The 18,632-nt window shown below is 39.2% G+C and overlaps 1 protein-coding gene across 3 annotated transcripts; it reads left to right on the forward strand.

Moving 5' to 3' along the window:
• Positions 1–4,181: 4,181 nt before the first annotated feature.
• CD274 (CD274 molecule) lies at positions 4,182–16,564 on the forward strand. 3 transcript variants are annotated; one of them, XM_069001400.1, is made up of 12 exons: positions 4,182–4,217; positions 4,332–4,405; positions 5,442–5,650; positions 6,639–6,685; positions 6,835–6,922; positions 8,795–8,863; positions 9,545–9,895; positions 10,339–10,620; positions 11,858–11,968; positions 13,547–13,597; positions 14,549–14,614; positions 15,602–16,564. In XM_069001400.1, exons 5-12 carry the CDS (start codon positions 6,865–6,867, stop codon positions 15,622–15,624), a joined length of 1,011 nt encoding a protein of 336 aa, XP_068857501.1. In that variant the 5' UTR covers positions 4,182–4,217; positions 4,332–4,405; positions 5,442–5,650; positions 6,639–6,685; positions 6,835–6,864; the 3' UTR covers positions 15,625–16,564. The 3 variants fall into 3 exon arrangements, with proteins under 3 accessions (XP_068857501.1, XP_068857502.1, XP_068857503.1); XM_069001401.1 differs by lacking the exons at positions 4,182–4,217; positions 4,332–4,405 and adding an exon at positions 4,746–4,830; XM_069001402.1 differs by lacking the exons at positions 4,182–4,217; positions 4,332–4,405; positions 5,442–5,650; positions 6,835–6,922 and having other exon boundaries at positions 6,554–6,685.
• Positions 16,565–18,632: the final 2,068 nt, after the last annotated feature.

Below are 18,632 nucleotides of genomic sequence, written 5' to 3' on the forward strand. Positions count from 1 at the left end.
CTTCCCCGCACCGCCGCCGGCCTCTGCTACCTGCAGCCGCAGAAACTCCTGCTGCCCTTTCAGGCTGCCGCCTCCGAGACCAACCCCAGCGCCGCGCAGCGCAGAAAACGCGACACCGGGGCTGCCGGGAACCGGGCGAGGGTGAGGAGAGCCGCCCCCGGGCGGAGCCTGTCCTGGCTCCCGCCCACCTTCACCCCTCTCCTCCCTCCCCCCCGCCTTCGTCCAGAGAACCGTCTCAAGAAATTTGGAGAAACCCATCCCGTATAAATATACACGCAGACCCTGGCAGGCTCACCACTCGGGTGTGATGTATCTAGGCACTGCATATAAATCAACAAGGAAAGGAAAGGAATTAAAAATGCCTTTGACACTTAACGCTTCCTATCTTGCTGTGCCTTTCATCATGTTTTCATGGCATCATCATCCGTAATTAAAGGCTGGCTTTGAAATCCAAAGGAATTAAATTTTCATGCTTCAAAATGTTGAGGCAGAAATCATGGTCCGTCAGTTGCCCTCTAAAACAGTGATACAAATAGGGGCTAGAATTACAGAACTACAGAATATTCTGAATTGGAAGGGAACCACAAGGATCGTCGAGTCCAACTCTTAAGTATATGGCCCATACAGGGATCAGACCTACAATCTTGATATTATTAGCACCATGCTCTAATATCCAGAATTCTTTTTGCACTAAAGAGTATCTTCATTCAGCTTTCCAACCTGACTCTGTGAGGATATATGGCACCTCAAACTCCACCTCATAGTACAATTTGACATCTCATCTTACCACAAAAAATTAATGCTTTTCCCAGAAAGAGTCTACTCATTCAATCTACTGACATCTGGATATGCAAAATGTTGGTTTTGCCAATACTCATTTTCTAAATTTAGGCATTTTTCAAAGAGTTTTGTTTGGGAAAAAAAAGTACTGAGAAGACAGCTGTCTTCCTTTTTTTAAATTTTTTTTTTTCTAATTACTGGTAGAGAAAAAGTGAGAGAAAAGTAAGGAAAAAATAATGATTCTTCTCTTGTGAAAGCTTGCTTAGCGTTTTTACTTGAAGTAAAGAACTTGAAGTATAGAACTTCCAAGAACTTGAAGTATTTTAGTGATATTTTGAAAATGTCTATGACTTTTTGAAGTACTTAACAAGTATTTAATTTCTCCCATGGATCTCTGATGCAGCAGAGATCCAGGTAGAAATTTCTTGGTATACTCCAGCTCCACGCAAGATGGCACTACTGCACTGGCAGCCGCTGACTGTATTTCTTTAACTAGACTTCATCAGAGAGAATTGTGATTGATGGGTCTCTCACTGATTAGTTTGTGAGAAGGTAATTTTCCTTCAAAGCAGGTTACCAAAGATACCATCCATCACCCACTAAGCCCTTTGCAGCCAAGCAAACCATTTTGGTCTGTCCAAATCTTCTCTCTTTAGGAGAAAGGTGTTTCAGAGTGCAGTAGACATCTATATTGCAGCTCTTGCAGACCTCTGTGTTACAGAGGTCTGCTTTCTGTGGAGAGATGGATGGGGCAGCAGATTTAAATAATACAGGAATAGATAATGAGGAGGTGGAGGGGCAGAACTCTGGCTTATTGATAGGGAAATGGTGCTAGTTTCTGAAGAAAGGATCTAGGATTTAAGAAACAGCATAGAGAATGGAAGCAAGTTTCCATAGGGCGTAAAAAGCCACTGTGATCCATGCCTGTGGAAGGGAGGCTGGTTTGAGCTACACCAGACTGCTAACATGGGGAAGAACCCAGCTGCAGCAAGGGCTGCAGCTCTTGCCTCTCTTTGTTGGCACCACTTGCTGCTCCAGACATGAGCTGAATGATGTGATTTCACTGACACTGTCAATATTGATGGCCCCACGCTGGGGGACGTTGCCTCTCCTGTTTAAATTCCCAGTCTGTCGGCTCATGGTATGGAGACCACAGCAAAAAATCAGATAGCATCATATATTGCATGGTGCTGTTAGGTTGTCGGCATTTCTGAAGACAGGAAGTGTTTCTGCAGTCCAGAAAACTACAGGTGTTGCTGCCATTACAGAAGACCCATGCACAGTTATAAAGACATTTTGTAGTAACACCAATCTGGCAGCCATTAGAGAGGCAGTCATGTCTCCTTTGTTCTTACTGTCTTTTTAAAAATAATATTTAAATTATAAGATGTATTTTCTCCACAAACAGCTGGCCCAAAAATAATTGAACCTTGGAAATGTTGACTGTGGTACCTTAAAAAAAAAAAAAAAAAAAAGACTCAACTAAAAATGGAAATAGTTATAATTTGTGCCAATGCAGATATTTCTTGGGTAATTTATTTGTGATTTTTTCATGATGAGGAAGAAAGAGGAACATAGAACCAGAAGAAATATTTGAAAGAAAGCAAGCGTTCTTGCTCTTATCTTTATATGTAGCACAATTGGATGCATCAGTTGGAATTTTATCATAACGGGCGTTAAACAATTCATTATTCACTTCAATGATATAATCCAGATTGAGCATATCAGCTCAGGTCCAGTGAAGCATATCAGGCTAGAGATATGTTGTAGAACTAGTATCTGGAAAGTAGGTTATGTCTGTAACAGTCTGCCTGATTGGTTTAATTGAACTCAAAAGATTATCTACAAACTTAAATTCCAAAATCTATCCATCCAAATAGTTAGTTTGAAAGAAATACAGATCAGTGTGATCAGTGTCCTGAATTTGTTGTATTAACAAACCCATTTCCTTGTTTTACCATAGTATATTTACTTAATTATGATAGAAGTGTATTGGCTGTAAACATAAATGACTGTAAGACATTTTAACCCTTTTTTTTTTTTTTTTTTTAATTTTAGGAATGAATGTTCAGCAAAACAATCCAGATTTCTAATACTTCCTGTTAATGAAGAAAGATGATTGCAACCTTGAAGATTTTTATGTATTTTTTTACTATTGGACTTCTGAAAATAGGAAATGTGTGAATGAATATCCTAGAAGCAACACAGTGCAAAGAAAAACCTGCATGTTTGACACAACATTTTTTATTTGCTGTAGGGGAAGTCCCTATGTTATGTACTCTTAGTTAACGAAAGCATTTATCATAACCTGGAAGCTTCCACTTCATTCTGGGAATGTTTTTGTGGTCATTTTTTGTTCTTATTGGAAAGAAACTTCACAGTTTGGTTTACGACTATTTTGTCTGGCTTTGTGACTGTTTCGTAAGTTCATGTACACTGCATAGCGGTGTAAGTAAATTTGCCATTTACAAATGTCATGTTTATTGCTAAACTATTTGAAGCTTGCTAAACTATGAGCTTCCTCTGAGTCTTTTATTTGGGTTCCTACTTGCCTTGAGGCCTCTGTGCTCCTCTGCCTTGGTGGAGATGGATCTCTACTGGGCTGATATCCCCTGGGAAGGGCCTGAAAGCAGCAGGGTCAGCAGTCATTGTCTCTCTGGAGGTATATGTGAGGGTTGTGCAGAGGAGCTTTTATTGCATAACCTACTATATACATCCTTTCTGAGGCACTCGTGATATGATTTTGGAAGATTTGAACACAATTAAAACAATTGCTGTCAAACACCTCCATATCAATGTGCGGTATCAACAGAAAACCCAGTGGTTTCCAGGTAGGGATTCCTGTGGTTTCTCAACCACCTGATGGCTTATGTCCCATAAAACCATTAACTACGTACTGCAGGCGCGCTTAGGGCATAGAGAGCATAGGGGTTTGAGTGTCCTTCTCCTCCTTCAGTACGCATCTCTGCAACCTGTATGCTACCATGGGTCACAATTTTGTATTTGATTTATATATCACCCTGTAAATATACTCACTAGTAAACTGTTCTCACAGTGGCTGCTTGGTTCTTTGGTAATGTCCTGAGTAATATTCTTATTTCAGGGTCGCTCTCTTGCAGAAAACTTATGGCAGAGATCTTGCTAGAGTTATGTTTCATAACATGAGAAATGTTATCACAGCAAAGATACTATATACCACACTGTATTTCCAGATTGTATTATCAGGTTATTAAATTGGAGGTTGACCTCTAGGAAGGATCTTTAAGTGGCAGGGAACAGAGCTATTTCAATATATTGCTTCTTTGTCTCTAGCAAAGCAGGACATAACTCCGGGAATTTACGGATATCCTGAATACTGTGTCATAATTTGCAGTCCTTTGGCACCAGTCATCCTCCACTTCAGTATGTATCAGTCATGTAAGCCATCCATTTCGCAAGTGAGTAAAGTGATCTCGCTACGTTAAAAAAGAAAGGATAAGGAAAAGGCAAGGGAAGCGGGGGGGGGGGGGTGGGGGGGGGGTACTGATGCTGCTTTTGGTTTTGTTTTCTAGAGCTCTCGGCTCTCAGGAATAGACAAGTTTCCCGGAGAGTTCCCTGTTTCGCCACGGCTGAAGCGTTGGGAAACGTGAGGCTTAGGAGCACGGCGCGGGGGGGTTTCGGGACGGGTTTCTGCGAAGCGCCGCGGCCGGGAGCAGTTCCCGGCATTGCCACGGCCGGCGAACCCTCAGCGGGGGGGCCGGGGCCGGGGAGTAATGCATCTGCTCCGGCCGAGGCCGGGCCGAGGCCGGGTTTCGCAGAGCCCCGGTGGCCAGGAAGGGAGCCGCCAGGCAGGGAGGAGCCGACGCGGAGCTCTGCGGAGCGCGGGGCTGCTGGCAGCGGGAGCCCCATCCCGGTGCTGCACCCACCTCATCCTGCCCTGAAGCGACCACGGCGCCCGCGGCCGCCCCAGCCTGCCCGGGCGCGTTGTCCCTGAAGCCATTTGCTTTCCTTGGGAATGCTCGGTGGCAGGCAGGACTGAGACAGGTGTCTGGGAAATTTGTTGCAAAACAGGTGAAAAAAACCTCTCAAACCCCACCATCGTAGTGTAGAACTGTGCAGTAAAATGTGTTTCTGTGCATGTAGATGTGTGTTTGTGTATAAATATAGGAATATGTGTGTATATACAACAAAATTAAACAATAAGAACGAGGAGAAGCTCAACCAAAAAAAAAACCCACCTGTCCTGGTCTTTTATTTGCTGCTAAACATTTACATGGAATAATGCAACCCTGTGACCTCGAGGCAAGCGATGAAAAAGTGGAAACTAATTTCCTGACATTGAAAGGTCACTACATCGGGGCTTCTGTGATCTCACGTACTTTATAAATGTGTTTCAGTTTCTTTCTTTTGCGCTTTTTTTTTGTTTTGTTTCTTTACTGAGACAATATAATTTAGCCTATTTTTAAGAGCAGCAAATAAACCAGTGGAAATTGACATTCATCTATCTCACCTACTGCGGATATCCACCCCCTCAACCTCCTAAGGTAGTTTCAGGTTGTTACAGCCTGAATGTTACACTTAGCTGTTTTATATACCATGGTTTCCACATTCATCACACACATCAAGTAAAAACATTACCCTTAACCAGTTTGGTATATTACGTGTTTTTTATTCCATGACAGATACTATGAGTGGGCTGTCAAGTGGAAAGAAGAAAACACTGAAAATTTTTAAGTGGTCATTTCACAGTATTTTAACTCTTCTGAGAATTTCAACCCTTTTCTGAGGTATGCGAAGACAATTTAAGTGAATGGATTTACACTGAAACATATGTTTAAAGTTGTGGTTTGTGCTGTTGACCTGGTTCTCCCACTACAGTCTGCAAGTTAATGTGAGTACATCTTTTTGCTTCTAATCTTTGGGGGGAAGTGACGAGGGGGGTTCTGTATTCTTAAATGACTTCTAAAGTCAAGAAAATGAAAAAGGCAGTGCTCTCTATTTTTGGCTAACTGAGTATAGGATTAAGAACTCTTCTTTCACTACTCAGTAGCAAGGCAAGGGGCCTTCATTGTGGCCAAATCTTGGGAAGTGAATATCTGTCTTTACCAGAGGAGGGTAGGAAATGCTTTCCCATTATTCTGACATTATTCCTACATTATTCCTATTCCTATGACCTTTATGGACATGAGGAGGTAGTGCAGAAAGTTCTAGTTAGCTGTCTAGTGCTGTTTGGCCCTGCTTGAGATCAATAATCTAGGGACCCTGAATTTGTGTAGATGGACAACCACTTACAACTGGTGTTCCAAGGACTGGTGCTCACACATAGCTTTGATTGGATTATATGTTTCTTATGCCCGTGGCATTTTATGTTCTAATTTTTGCAACATTTATGTCTTTAGTTACAGTGAACCACTATTAGCAATAGAGAATTTTCCCTACTGGGGAACTTTCCAATAATGGGGAAGTTTCCTGAAGAAGTAGGTGTAGTTACATCAACATTTAAGTTGTCACATGAAGTCTTTCAACAAATAGTTCTGTTTTTCCTGTCTTCTTCATTTGATAGTGGAGCAAATATGCAGCAGCAGTACTGAGGAGCATTTTGCACAGTGAATATATTTTGCTTTTAAAAAATTATTTGCCACAGCTGTTGGAAGCTGGCAGGAGGACAGAAGGGGCGTTGTGGTGGGTTCTGTAAGAAAAGCAGCTACCAGATAGCTTTAGTAAAGGACTTTGATTGACATCAAGGTCTCAAACTGATCCAGAGGATCCTTCTGCTCAGGGTAAAACAGGAGAAGGTTCTATAATGGTTATTGCAGTGGTTTTCTTTTTTCATGCACATCTGGAGTTGACCTGGACCTACATTTTTTTCTCTCTGAAAGTGAAAAATTGAATACAGCAGCAGACTTTCTCAGGCTTGAGGAAATCTGTAAGTAATAGTCATACTTCTTTTGTGTATTGTAAAGTTTGTTTTCCCTCCACAGTGGGAGAAAACATACTAATAAATTTCAGCAATTGCAGGACATAAACATGGGTCTTAGAACTATAAAAGCTAACTTGCTGTCATCTGTCTTCCAGGAGTTAATCAGAACACCTCTCCTGGAGATCATGACAACATTCAGATTTCCTTCAAAAAGGTGGATAGGGGTTTCAGGCATGAGTATGGGTATGTTTCAGTATCCTGACTGTAGTGCACATACTGTTTGTTCCAAGCAGTGTACTATTTCAGGCAGTCTACTTTGTTCTGAGCAGTCTAAACTGCTATTAAAAAAAACAAACTAGAAAGTATTTGAGTCTGAGTGTTCTGCAACTCTGGTCATTCTGACATGGGGAGTGCAAAACAATACCCATCAGTCTCAATGGCAGGCTTGTTTCCAGAGTAAGTGTGATCATGGCACACTTGTGAGATTGGTATATCTCTATCTTGTTTGAGAAGCTTTACTTTGGAGCTTAGTTGGTGGTCTGGAGTGCTTGTTACTCAAGCAGTGGTGTAATGATCGAGGCATTCCAATTCATACATGTTCAGAGAAGCTTTTGGAGACCCACAGGATTAGGCTGCAATTTTCTTGTGCTTTCAAGCACGTGTCTTAGGAATAAATTTGGTACTTAACCACTTTATGAAGCCTAGGATTTATCAATAAATCAGGTCTTGCACCCTGAGAATCTTCTTTGTATTTTTCCTGCACTTGTTTTCAGAACATGCTTATATTGTTAACAATGTAGTAGATTGCCTTCCTTTCTCAGCTCTGTATTCATTGACTTCTGCAAATCAGCTGTTGGTATCAGGCAGCAGCAATTTGAGGAAAAGCAGTAGCTTGAATCAAATTCTATGAAAAGTCTAGTTCCCTTAAGGCACAACACTGTAAAGGTACATGTGCCTTATGAATTCAGGACAATATTGGTTTTTTACTATCATCCTGAAGTTGGCAATCAGAGAAAGAAGGATTAAAGAAAAATGGTGAAGAATGGCACTCAAGATAGAATTTCATCAGTTAGGAAATGCCATGGATATTACAGTTGTTTAATTTCTTATACAAATTCTGAAACTCTCACTAGAAAACAGTTAAAGGCAATCCCTCCTTATTTTTGGGGATGTTTGGGTATCCAAAATTGGGACTTTATTTAGAAAAAAAATCTACCATTTTCTGTGTTAATGACAGATATCTGTTACGGTGTTTGTATTTTTCTTAACAGTAAGTTGAAAAATGATGGCACTAGTGGATATTAGTATTGTTCTGACCTAAAATACTGACTTACCAAAGGCAGTGGGTGTGTGAAGATTAAATGTATGAGTTGATATTAATAAGCATTTTAAAATGTTAAACTGTGTAGGAGTATAAAACCTATGTCAGTAAAGAGGGGAAAAACTTCTGACAGAAAAGTGACGTTCCTTGTACATTCAGAGGTAAAGCAGCAGAAATTCAATGCAATAGATTCTGCTTGTAGATTGACTGGCTTTGTCACTGTTTTACAAAGGCACTATTGAGTAAATAGTTGGTAAATAGTCATTATTGTGTAAATACTTGTAACAGATGAACTACTGCATGGATTGTTTTCACAATGTGTGTAACTTTGTGAGCCTTGTGATAAGTACTGTGGGACCACGGTAAAAAAGCAGGGTGTACTCACAGCATGGTAAAGTTAACAGGTGGGGAAGAATCACGCTCTATTTTCTCCAGTGACTGCATAGAGAGAATTCCTTCATTCTCCTACTAAGAGCAACATTCCCTGCTACAGTTAGGGGAAAAATTGTGTATTTGTGAGTCATTATTTACTAATCAACAGAAAGCATCTATTTAGCCATTATCAAGAGCAGATGTTTAAAGCAAATTAAGTAAGAAGTTTTTCCTGGACCCACCCATGCAGGAAGATTTCTGTCTGATTATCTACTGGGTGCAGTTTCGTCCTGTTTTTGATTAGGGTGCAATTCAGTGTCTTCTGTCCAGTTCTTTGTGTGGACTGACTATAAAGTGTATTTTACAGTGCAAGTCAGAAAATAAGTATGTATTTATATTTGTCTATTATTTTATCATTTTAGGTTCTATCTACACCATGGGAAGACCTTTGGTTTTGTATATATTTTTATTCTACTGGCATTTCCTAAATGGTAAGAAGCCAAGTCATAAAAAGCAGTAGAACTGTTTTAGTATGTTTTCTTTCCATGTAAAAGCACAGAAATGTTAATTTCCCCAGTCTTCCTTCAGCTGCTAGCATTTGAGGTTTTTTTCCTTAATGTTTTAACTAAAAAGCTCAAAGCATGGATTTAAATCAAACTAGATGCCTGTGCTTTGATATGGGGCGAGGTTAAAATCCCTGTCTGTTCCAGCAGAGACACCATTTCAAACAAGGTACCATTTGCATTACACAAAAAGTTTTTTTGGCTCTATAAAACCTGGGAATTGTTGTGTATTCTCTACCACTGTGTGCAAAAACAACCGGCATTTATATAAACAGAACATTTGCATCGGAGGCACTAACACTTGCCTGTTACCATGGCAGTGTTCTCAAAGCAACGGCTGAGGGGCAGTTCACTGTTTTTAGTACAGCATCACACTGTGTGTGTGCATAAAGCAGGTGTCTGCAGGTATAAGTGCCCACTGTGTGTGCACACAGCAGAGGTCTCGTGTTTTGTCACACACTTGGACAAGCACATACCAAAATGTTTAACTTTTCAGAACAGAGCAGATACTTTGATCCTTAAAATCTCCTATGGATATGGTAAGACATGACTTCAAAGATTAGGTGTATTATTGAAAAACTAAGTTTTCTTCCAAATTTTGTTTTTCAGCTTTATTCACTGTTGAAGCTCCTCAGTCACTCTACACTGTGGAGCATGGGAGCAATGTGACCATGGAATGCACATTTCCAGTGAATGGGAAATTAAAATTTAGAGATTTAAGTGTCAGCTGGGAAAAGAAAGATGAGTTGAAGCAGGTTTATGAACTTGTCAAAGGAGAGGAAAACTTCAAAAATCAGCACAGTGATTTTAAGGGAAGAATAAAATTGTTGAAAGAGAATCTGAACTTGGGACAGTCTCTCCTTCAGATCACTGATGTGAAGCTCAGAGATGCAGGAGTTTACCGCTGTGTTATTGCCTATGGGGGAGCTGACTACAAGGCAATTCATCTAAAAGTAAAGGGTGAGTGTGCTACTACCAGAGGTTCAATACTCTCTGATACTCTTAAAAGATTTCAGGAGAGACCCTGACATGTCTGGAGTAGCAGTTAAAGAAACCTCAGCAGAGACAGGAGCTGTCCAATGGCGCTTGCGCAGCTGTATAACTTGGCACTTCTGTTTAGGCTGAATCCGTGTTCTGTCCAATGACATGTGAGAAATGGGGTTGCAAAATCATGTAGACAGTACAAAGACCATAACGCCTAGTAAGCTTTCTAAACCACATCAAAATTGTAATAAATCCTGTACCTCCAGTTACACACACAATTGTGTTATTTACTTTTCCTGTCAAAATCCAAGTTGAAACTTGACCCGGGGGGCTGGGGAAAAAGAAAACATGTCTTGCATTTAATACATGCTGTTCTTCTAGTTTTCTACTGGTAATGATTTTTTTTTCCAATTGTTTAGCTCCTTACAGAATTATAAACCAAGGAGTGGGGAGCACAGGACACAACGAATGGAAGCTGACGTGTCAGTCAGAAGGATACCCAGAAGCTAAAGTGATATGGCAAAACAGAGACTATGATGATTTGACTGATAAGGCAAACACAAGATATGAAACTGGAAGTGACCAGTTGTACCGTGTGACAAGTACCCTTACAATCAAAAGTGGAATTGATGAAGTTTTTTACTGTATATTCTGGAATAAAGAGCTGCAAGAAAATACAACTGCCATTTTACACATAGCAGGTAACACTTCTAAATTTCATTTATGGTAATACACTCCAAGGTGCTAATGTAATTTTCTGCCAGATGAATCATTCATAATTTGTTTCTCTTTCCTATCTAATTTTGAAAAGGCTAGAAAGAAATACCTGTGTCGTTAAGTTTCATTATTAATGTACACTTTTACCATACTAACATGTTCATCATGCATGTATGGTCAGAATTTCAAGACAGGAATTTTGTGTGACCTGCAGATATGTGAAAATTGAGTCTAAATGTTAAAAAAGTTCCATTATTTGGAAGACATGCATCTCAGCACCTAGAAATTAAACTCTACTGTATAAATTAAATACATCTTCCAAGAATATTCTATTTAGTTGATGATTATTGTCAAATAAACTTGAACAATATGGTCTCTTCTTGCCAGTGCAGCCTTTGCTTTGAGCATATTTATATTTAACCTATTGTACACAGATTTTTTTCCTCATAAAGTCTGGATTGAAGGAAAATTCATAAATGGACTAGACTAATACAATTCCTCATTAGACTTTTCTACTGGGAAGCTCCTCTGCTGCTTTTGCTTTTGATTATTCTTTTCTACATTGTAGCCTGATAAGTTTTCAACCAGACTGGAGACCCGATCCAACTCAAAAACAGTATTTCTCTTTGTCAGACTGTTAACTTTGTCGGGTCGTTTCCTTGGTCCTTTTCACCACCTATTTTTGAAAACACCTGTGCAGGCACACTTTTTGGGCCTGACAAGGGTTTGAAACAGGCAGGTTAGAGTGAGAAAGCCGAGTTGTTCTTTCAGTGGGCAAGTTTGATTTTAACCAAAAAAAATCTGAGATTCAAGGAGACTGCTTACCCTTTGCAATCAGAGCTTTACCAGATGAGAGGGACTCTCTGTTCTCTTTCTCAATTAGCTTTTTCCTGTAGTCCTGATGGGAAACTAAGCTAAATGTAACACTTTGACAGGCAGAATTGTGGTAAGATCAAAGGCACTATCATATGGAATGCAGGGAACAAAGACAAGTATTAATATGTCCTATCTTCCCTGCCCCATCTCCGCCCCCGTCTCCCCACCGCTTTATTTGAACGAAATGTTAAAGTGCACCATTAGCACCTGACCTTAGACACAATCTATCATGCTGTTATAATGTCTTAACTGCTCATAGCAAAAATAATACAGTGACAACGAAAGCCAAAGGGAGGATCTTATGCAATTATGTAATGTCTTATCTCCCACTTCTTTTTCTTGAAGATTCAGCCGATGGCATTCTCCAGACCGAGAGCAGACGCTTTGTTGGAGCTGCTCTCATTGCTACTGCTTTTGTTGGATCAGGGCTTCTATTTGTGCTCTGCATAAGAAAAGGTATGCAAATTATTTATTTTAGGGTATCACAGTTATTATCAATCTGCTCTGTTAGTTCATCCTTGCTGAGTGGAATGAGACAATTTTTTACCATGTCGTATATTTCTTTCTTTGCTGGACTTAGGTAAATACTAGCAGGTTGACAGATTGAAACAGGTTATCAGCCCCACACAAATCACTTACCCATGCATGTCTGTTAATCTTTCATATAGATAAGGATGTAGAGCAGTAAGATTATTGTCTAACCTATTCTAACATCAAAGCACAGTTTATTCACCTACTGGAAATTGAAGATTCCTGTTCTGTGTCATCCCTTTTGACTGGGGATCAGAACGCTAGCAGCAGACAGGATACTAGAGGGTTTTTAGTGAGTTTTTTTCTGCATGCTCTGAAAAATTTCACTGGACTGTGAGCACCTGTGTTTTTAAGAGAATATTCCCACTCAGGCTTCATACCACTTCATTGATTTCCTTACTAAGTTTTGAGCTTTTTCAGTTCACTGATTTACATTGGACATTTTCAGCATCACAGTATGTTGAAAAGCTAAAGCATTGGCAATAATTTGTTTTCACTTGCTAGCTAACAGAAGAAAAAACTTGAAGAAATAATTTTTAGTGTATCTGAGTATGAAAGAATATAGTTAGCACTCAAAATAAAGAAAAAAAAAGGTTTGAAACTTGTTACTTAAACTGAAAGAAGTACTGTTAATTTCTTTTTCCTTTGTTGGTTAGTTGTGGGGGGGCTACGGAAACATGTCCTGGGAGAAGTATTCATGAGCTTAACAGGCTTGCAGGTGCTGCTAACAGGCTGCAAAAGGCCTGCAGATAACCCTGCAAGTATAAGAATATACTTGCCCTAGGAACACGACAGGAATAGGAGCAGAACATGGAAGTGGAAGAAGTGACAGCAAAATCCTTGACTGCTCAAAAGATTCCCACTGGGGATTTCAGCGAAGGTCAGAAGATTCCTAGGTTGCCTGACTAATACTTATTGTCTGTGTATGTGATAATGTATATAGATGTCATGATGTACATTATTACCATGATTAGGTTTCATAGCTATATATATATATATACACACACACATGTGTGAGTGTGTGTGTGATAAACCACAAGTTGATTTGAAAGCTAAAGTAGTGCCAACAGGTTTTTGTCTTAAACCCTAAGCTGTCCCAAGCTGGACAAGTGATTCTTTCAAAACAGAATCTCCTCAGAATGTGGGCATTTTTCCCCTAAAAAGCACTGAGAAGATGATCTGCTTTTTGTTCCTTGTTGTCTGATATGTTCAAATTTTGGGTGGGAAACCATTTGAACAAGTATTTTCCAGTGATGTTGGTGTATAGTATCAATGGACTTCTGGCTTAGGAACAAAAAAAAGGAAGTTGGAAAGGCAACCAACAAACTGGGAGCACTGAAGAATTTCTTTTAAAGTCTTTGAAGAAATTTAATGTTTTGAAAACAAATTATTACACTATGCTAAGTGTGCCCCTCCCACCTGTGTGTTTAAGTTCCTCATTAGGTCTAAAGAAAGTATTATGGGGTTATTTTAAATTTTTTTTTCGCTTTTGTTTTCTTTCAGCTAGAGCAAATAAGGGCAACAGAACACCTGTGGCAAGTTCATCGATAGCAAGTATGTACATATGACATAAATCTAGCAGAGTGTGATTCTTGTGGAAATAATTGCTTGAGAATTAACTATGTAATGGTGACAACCAAATGGAGATTTAAATTCAATTTTGATTTTGCCTTCTACTTTTCACTTACATAACAACTCTAAATTACAATTAAAGAGTGGCTTTTCATGACTGCGTCATCCTTTTGAAAGGAAAATGTGAAAGAAAAGCGTACTTGTTTCAGGAATCGATATGCTTCTGATATGCACAAGAAAAGGACCAAGCAGTATGCAGTGTTTTGGAAAGTCTGCAATAGGATGGGACAGGCTCCCTGGAACATGATGCCTCAGAATGGCATCCCACCCAGATGTGCAGACTTTGTGCTGCAATGTGAACTGCATTGGCATGTTTCTGTGTTTTCTCCAGTATTATAGCATGCATCTGTGGGTCTTGGTCACAATATTCATGACAGAGAGTTTGGCCCTGTTGAGAGAAACACAGGGAAGTTTCTAGCTTCTGTGTTGCGATATTGATGCTACTTACTGTGAGCAAACCTCAGTGGAAGGCCAATACCACCATGACAGGTGGTGTTGAAGGAAATGACAAAAAAAGATGAGAGATACTATTTACAGCAAGAGAGAAGAGATTAAAATCCTTTTGCTGCCTCCCAGGGTGGTTATGGGTTGATTTATTTTTGATTTGTTGTACGTTTTTATTTGGAGACCACCACAAATTAAATTGCTGTGTGAAAATTAGTTCATATAGGCCACTGGCATTTTTCCTAAGAAAAACTCTCTTGAGAATACTTACTCAGAACCAGAATTTGGTGTTAATCTCATCTCTCTCTGTATTCAAGTCACTCTAGTTCCTGCGTGGCCTGAGATGGCAGTTTTAAACACAGATTTATCACTATAGGAAATGTTTAAACTATGCTCACTGCTGCGTCTATATATGTCCTTTCCTTACAGAGCTGTCAACAGATAAGGATACACATGACTGCAGAGATGCTTCTTTTGAAGACAGAGAGTTGAAATGTAAGTATAAATGACAAAGAAAAATTAGTAGCAAACTGCACACAGCATATCTTATCCCTGGTCATTGGAGCATTGATTCAAGGCTGGTTTATTTCGCTTCATTTCAACAGACAGAGCCTTCAAGAGAAATACAGCTTCCCATTCTGTGTCTTACAAACTCACCATCATAACTCACTGTGTACTGTTTGTTACATAAAAATGAATCTGGTTTTTAAAATATAAAGAAAATATATACAAAGGAAAATGTGATATGGAGATATATAAGAACCCAAAGTAGTCTCTTTTTTCTGCTCACACTTCTGCTATAGAAAGAGTTGTTCATACACATCTTTAAGGGTGGTGATGGCAATGAGGGAGGAGACAGGAACCCACCACAGCCGCTTGAGCAGGTCTCAAGCTGTGCAATTTTATCTCGGCAAAGCAAGAAAATATATTATCACGTATCTGAAATCTATGAAACATCCTGTGGTGTGCAACAGGAGGGTGAAATTATCAAGGTTTTTCTTTCACATTCTTGCTGACTTATAAAGCATTTGCATTAATTGCATCCCAAACCCCTGCTACACTTTACTACAGTAAACTTACAAGTAAGCCTGCTGGTTCTGCAGTTAGAGACCTCCAAGCCAAAGAGTTAGGGCCTGGGGATATGCTACTAGGAATACTGACAGATATAGCACTAAATGTACTTAAAAGAATTTTAAAAGTTCTTAAAAGAAAGGCGGACCTAAGCAACAGCAATCTCACTGTATTTGCTGAAGAGCACTTCCCACCAGTATGTTTGAACTACCACTTTATTTCCTCCCATGATCATCTTCTTTTACTGTTTGATCTTTTAATCAATTTCATTTTAGATCTTTTAATTTTGACAATAAAGGAAATTTTTTGGTACCTCCAAACTCTAGGAAAGTGGCCCAAAGCTATGAAGTGTTCTGTGCCTTCATCATCTTGTAATTGGACAATTTTTTCATATAATTCTTCCTGTTACAGATATGCAAATTGAGAAGACCTAGAGAGACCAGGGGAAGACTTTTTTCCTCAGTTGTGAAGATCTTACAGCTCAAATGTTCTGTCTGTTAAAGGGGATATTAATTTTTTGTATTCATTGTCTGATGGCAATCTTAAGGAAAAAAATGTAATGAAGTTCAAGTAATTATAGCATAAAAAAAATTCTTGAATTCAGGCTTCTGTATATGTGACTAGATATTGAGGTATTTATTTAAATATCCAAGTTTCTACCTTCTTAAATTTAGGCAAATGTGTCTTTCAAAGACACATTTAATTGAAAATATCTCTCAGGTAAAGCATTTTACGTATATGACCATCATGAATTTCATAGTTAGTTCTTGATAGTCATCTTCTGAACCTTTTTTTTATTCCTTCTCCACCTGAGCTCTTCATTTCCTGCAAAAAATTGGTTTTCCATCTGTTGAAGAATTTTTTCATTACTTTGATCCTCATAAAAGGTGATGGTGCAACAAGACAAGATATCACACATACAGGGCATTTTCAGTCCTTAAAATACCAGATGCTCACAGCTAAGCCTAAAAAAGATGACTTAAAACTCTTGGCAACTACGCTTTGGAAATTAAATAATACTGAACTTTTTGATATTTTTCTTTGAAAAGTATTTTGGGCATTTAATTTCCTTATTATATAGCTGACACTACTTGGTTTCTGCTCATTATTCTTCTGATTTACAATTTGGGGATAATAAAGGTCTTCGGACACTTAGGAAGAGCAGCCCTTGTTTTAGATGGCCATTTGGTTTGTCTTCAGAATGGAAAAAGGGAAATCTACTTACTTCTAGGACATGAAATACATGCACACGTGATTACTTAGAAATGTTGAAGAAACCTGTTCCTGGATCCCATTTCGCAAGTTATGTTATATTTGGCTAAGTGCACAGCTTTTTTTGGGGGGGTGGGATCATACACAGGTAAAAATTATTTATTACAATGGTATTCACATTTGTATTTTTTTAATAAAATACATTTAGCTCTTCCTGTGTTTTTTCCTACTTTCCTTTGATGCCTTAAGAGGCCTCCTAGAAACAGAGCCTAGACAAGAATAAAGGAATAAAGATAGGTATTTATTTGAAAGGCCTTCAAAGGTAGCCCCTGGAGAGCCAGAGGCTATTGCCAAGATGGACCCCAAGATGGATGACAGGTCATGAGTTCTTCACACTTTTATAGGTTTGGTTCATTTGCATATCAGGGTTAATTCTCCAATTAAAGCTTCAGTGTAATGATGTAATTCCCCTCCGCTTGCCCCCCCTTAGAGGCTTTGGTTTATACTTTTTGGGCTAGGATGGTCTGGGTGTCCTTGAAGAGCAGGCCCGGAAAGGCTTTGTTATGTCTACCTGGCATGAGACAGCAGAAGTTAACAGGATACAAGAAACTTCAGAGGTACACACTAAGCAGTACAGTATTTGAAAAATAAAGAAAACCTAAGGCATCACCGTGACCTGTCAGTAAGTAGTGTAAGGCCTACTTGCAAATTTCTGAGAAAAAACAGTATTTAAGATTTGTGTGTAGAAGACAGCCTACAGCCATGTCTTCTAATGGCTCCCACAAACAAGAGATGGCAGAGAACTGGAATCTCATTGGACTCAGGTTTTATTTTTCAGTCGAAAATAAATAAGTTTATTGTGCAGTTCTAAGGATGTGGACACAGTCCTCATTCATGAATGCCAGGGTTTCACTGCTGGCAGTATTCAATCTAGCTAATGTGAGATTGTGTTTAATATTCTCCAAAAGCTCTCCTATGTAGTAGAATAGAGAAATGTGTCTCAGAATCATAATAGGGTTGGTCAACCCCAGTTAAGCAAAATAGTTACCACAGAGTGATTTCCCCAATTCATTGCAAAGTTTGTGTATTCTTATACTGATTCTTGCCATTTGATTCTTTGAGGTTGCTATGTGAACTTGAACATCTCCTCCTGCTTCCCAACATGCTTTTTGAGTCTGGGTGTCATTGAAGGTGATAGCTGAATTTTAATTATCTACAGAGGGGTTTTTGAAATATCAGGGCCATTTGTAGATGAAGTGCTGACTCAGCACACAAATGTAAAATCATATTACCACATAAATAATTCCCCTTCCAGACAAGATGACCTTTTCTCTTTCTACTTCCTGTTTGAGACGGAGAAGTTGTGTGCATATTAAAGTAAAAGTGAAGAAGTCTCCTCTTGTTAGTCCTTACAAGCCTTGCAAGGCAGTGCAGTTAACAGTGCATGCTTAGGGTTATGGAACTGTAGTTAAGGTCTTTATCAAACTCCACTGGACAGCAGGAACAGTTACATTTCTCTTTTCCCAGCAGGAGAAAGGGCAAGTTACTGTTGAAAATACTGTATGTCAGATGAGTAGGATAACTAAATGAGGGGACAAACATATAAATTCTGTAGCTGAACCCTAACTTCTAAAATGACAGTGCTTGAATCCCTGAGTGGTTGATGGGAAGCATAAAATTTTGCTCCTTCCTTGGGAAAGCAGGGCATGTGGTGACTAACAGGTAAGGAGAAAAGACTTGTCCTCACTAAACAAGCTCTACTTATACTTCTCTGAAATACAAAGCAGAACTTGGATAATCTAATTTTAGAAATTAAGCTTTTAGTATAATCTTAGTCTTGTGGCTTCACTTTTATGAATACAGGGAGACAGGCCCACATGTTTACCCTCCGATGCCATGAGTGGTTTCAGCTCAAGTATTTTCCACTCATTGCACAGGAAGAACACACAGGAAGAAGTGAAAATAGAACACATTTAGCTCATGGGAGCTAGATAAGTGGAAATCCTTCCTATCATAACACAAAAAAATGTAGTTAAGCACTGTATATGTAATAACATATTTTTCCTTCAGTTAAAAACATTTGCATCTTACTTCAGTGTTTTTGGATATCTGGAAGACAAAATACAGCAGCGAGCAGGAGCAGACTTAGCTTCAGTAAGCTGCATTTTACTTCCTGATGGCCAAGCATTATTAGATTTCCAAAAGTGCTCAGAAAAGCCAGGTTCATGTG

The sequence above is a fragment of the Aphelocoma coerulescens genome (assembly GCF_041296385.1).
Source record: "Aphelocoma coerulescens isolate FSJ_1873_10779 chromosome Z unlocalized genomic scaffold, UR_Acoe_1.0 ChrZ, whole genome shotgun sequence".
NCBI lineage: Eukaryota > Metazoa > Chordata > Aves > Passeriformes > Corvidae > Aphelocoma > Aphelocoma coerulescens.

Bases quoted from the DNA above. Each gene is read 5' to 3' on its own strand.
- CD274 (XM_069001400.1), top strand. From the start codon at position 6,865: ATGACAACATTCAGATTTCCTTCAAAAAGGTGGATAGGGGTTTCAGGC. The intron at 11,969-13,546 runs GTATGCAAATTA...GTTTTCTTTCAG, and splicing joins TGTGCTCTGCATAAGAAAAG to CTAGAGCAAATAAGGGCAAC. The intron at 14,615-15,601 runs GTAAGTATAAAT...TTCCTGTTACAG, and splicing joins TGAAGACAGAGAGTTGAAAT to ATATGCAAATTGAGAAGACC.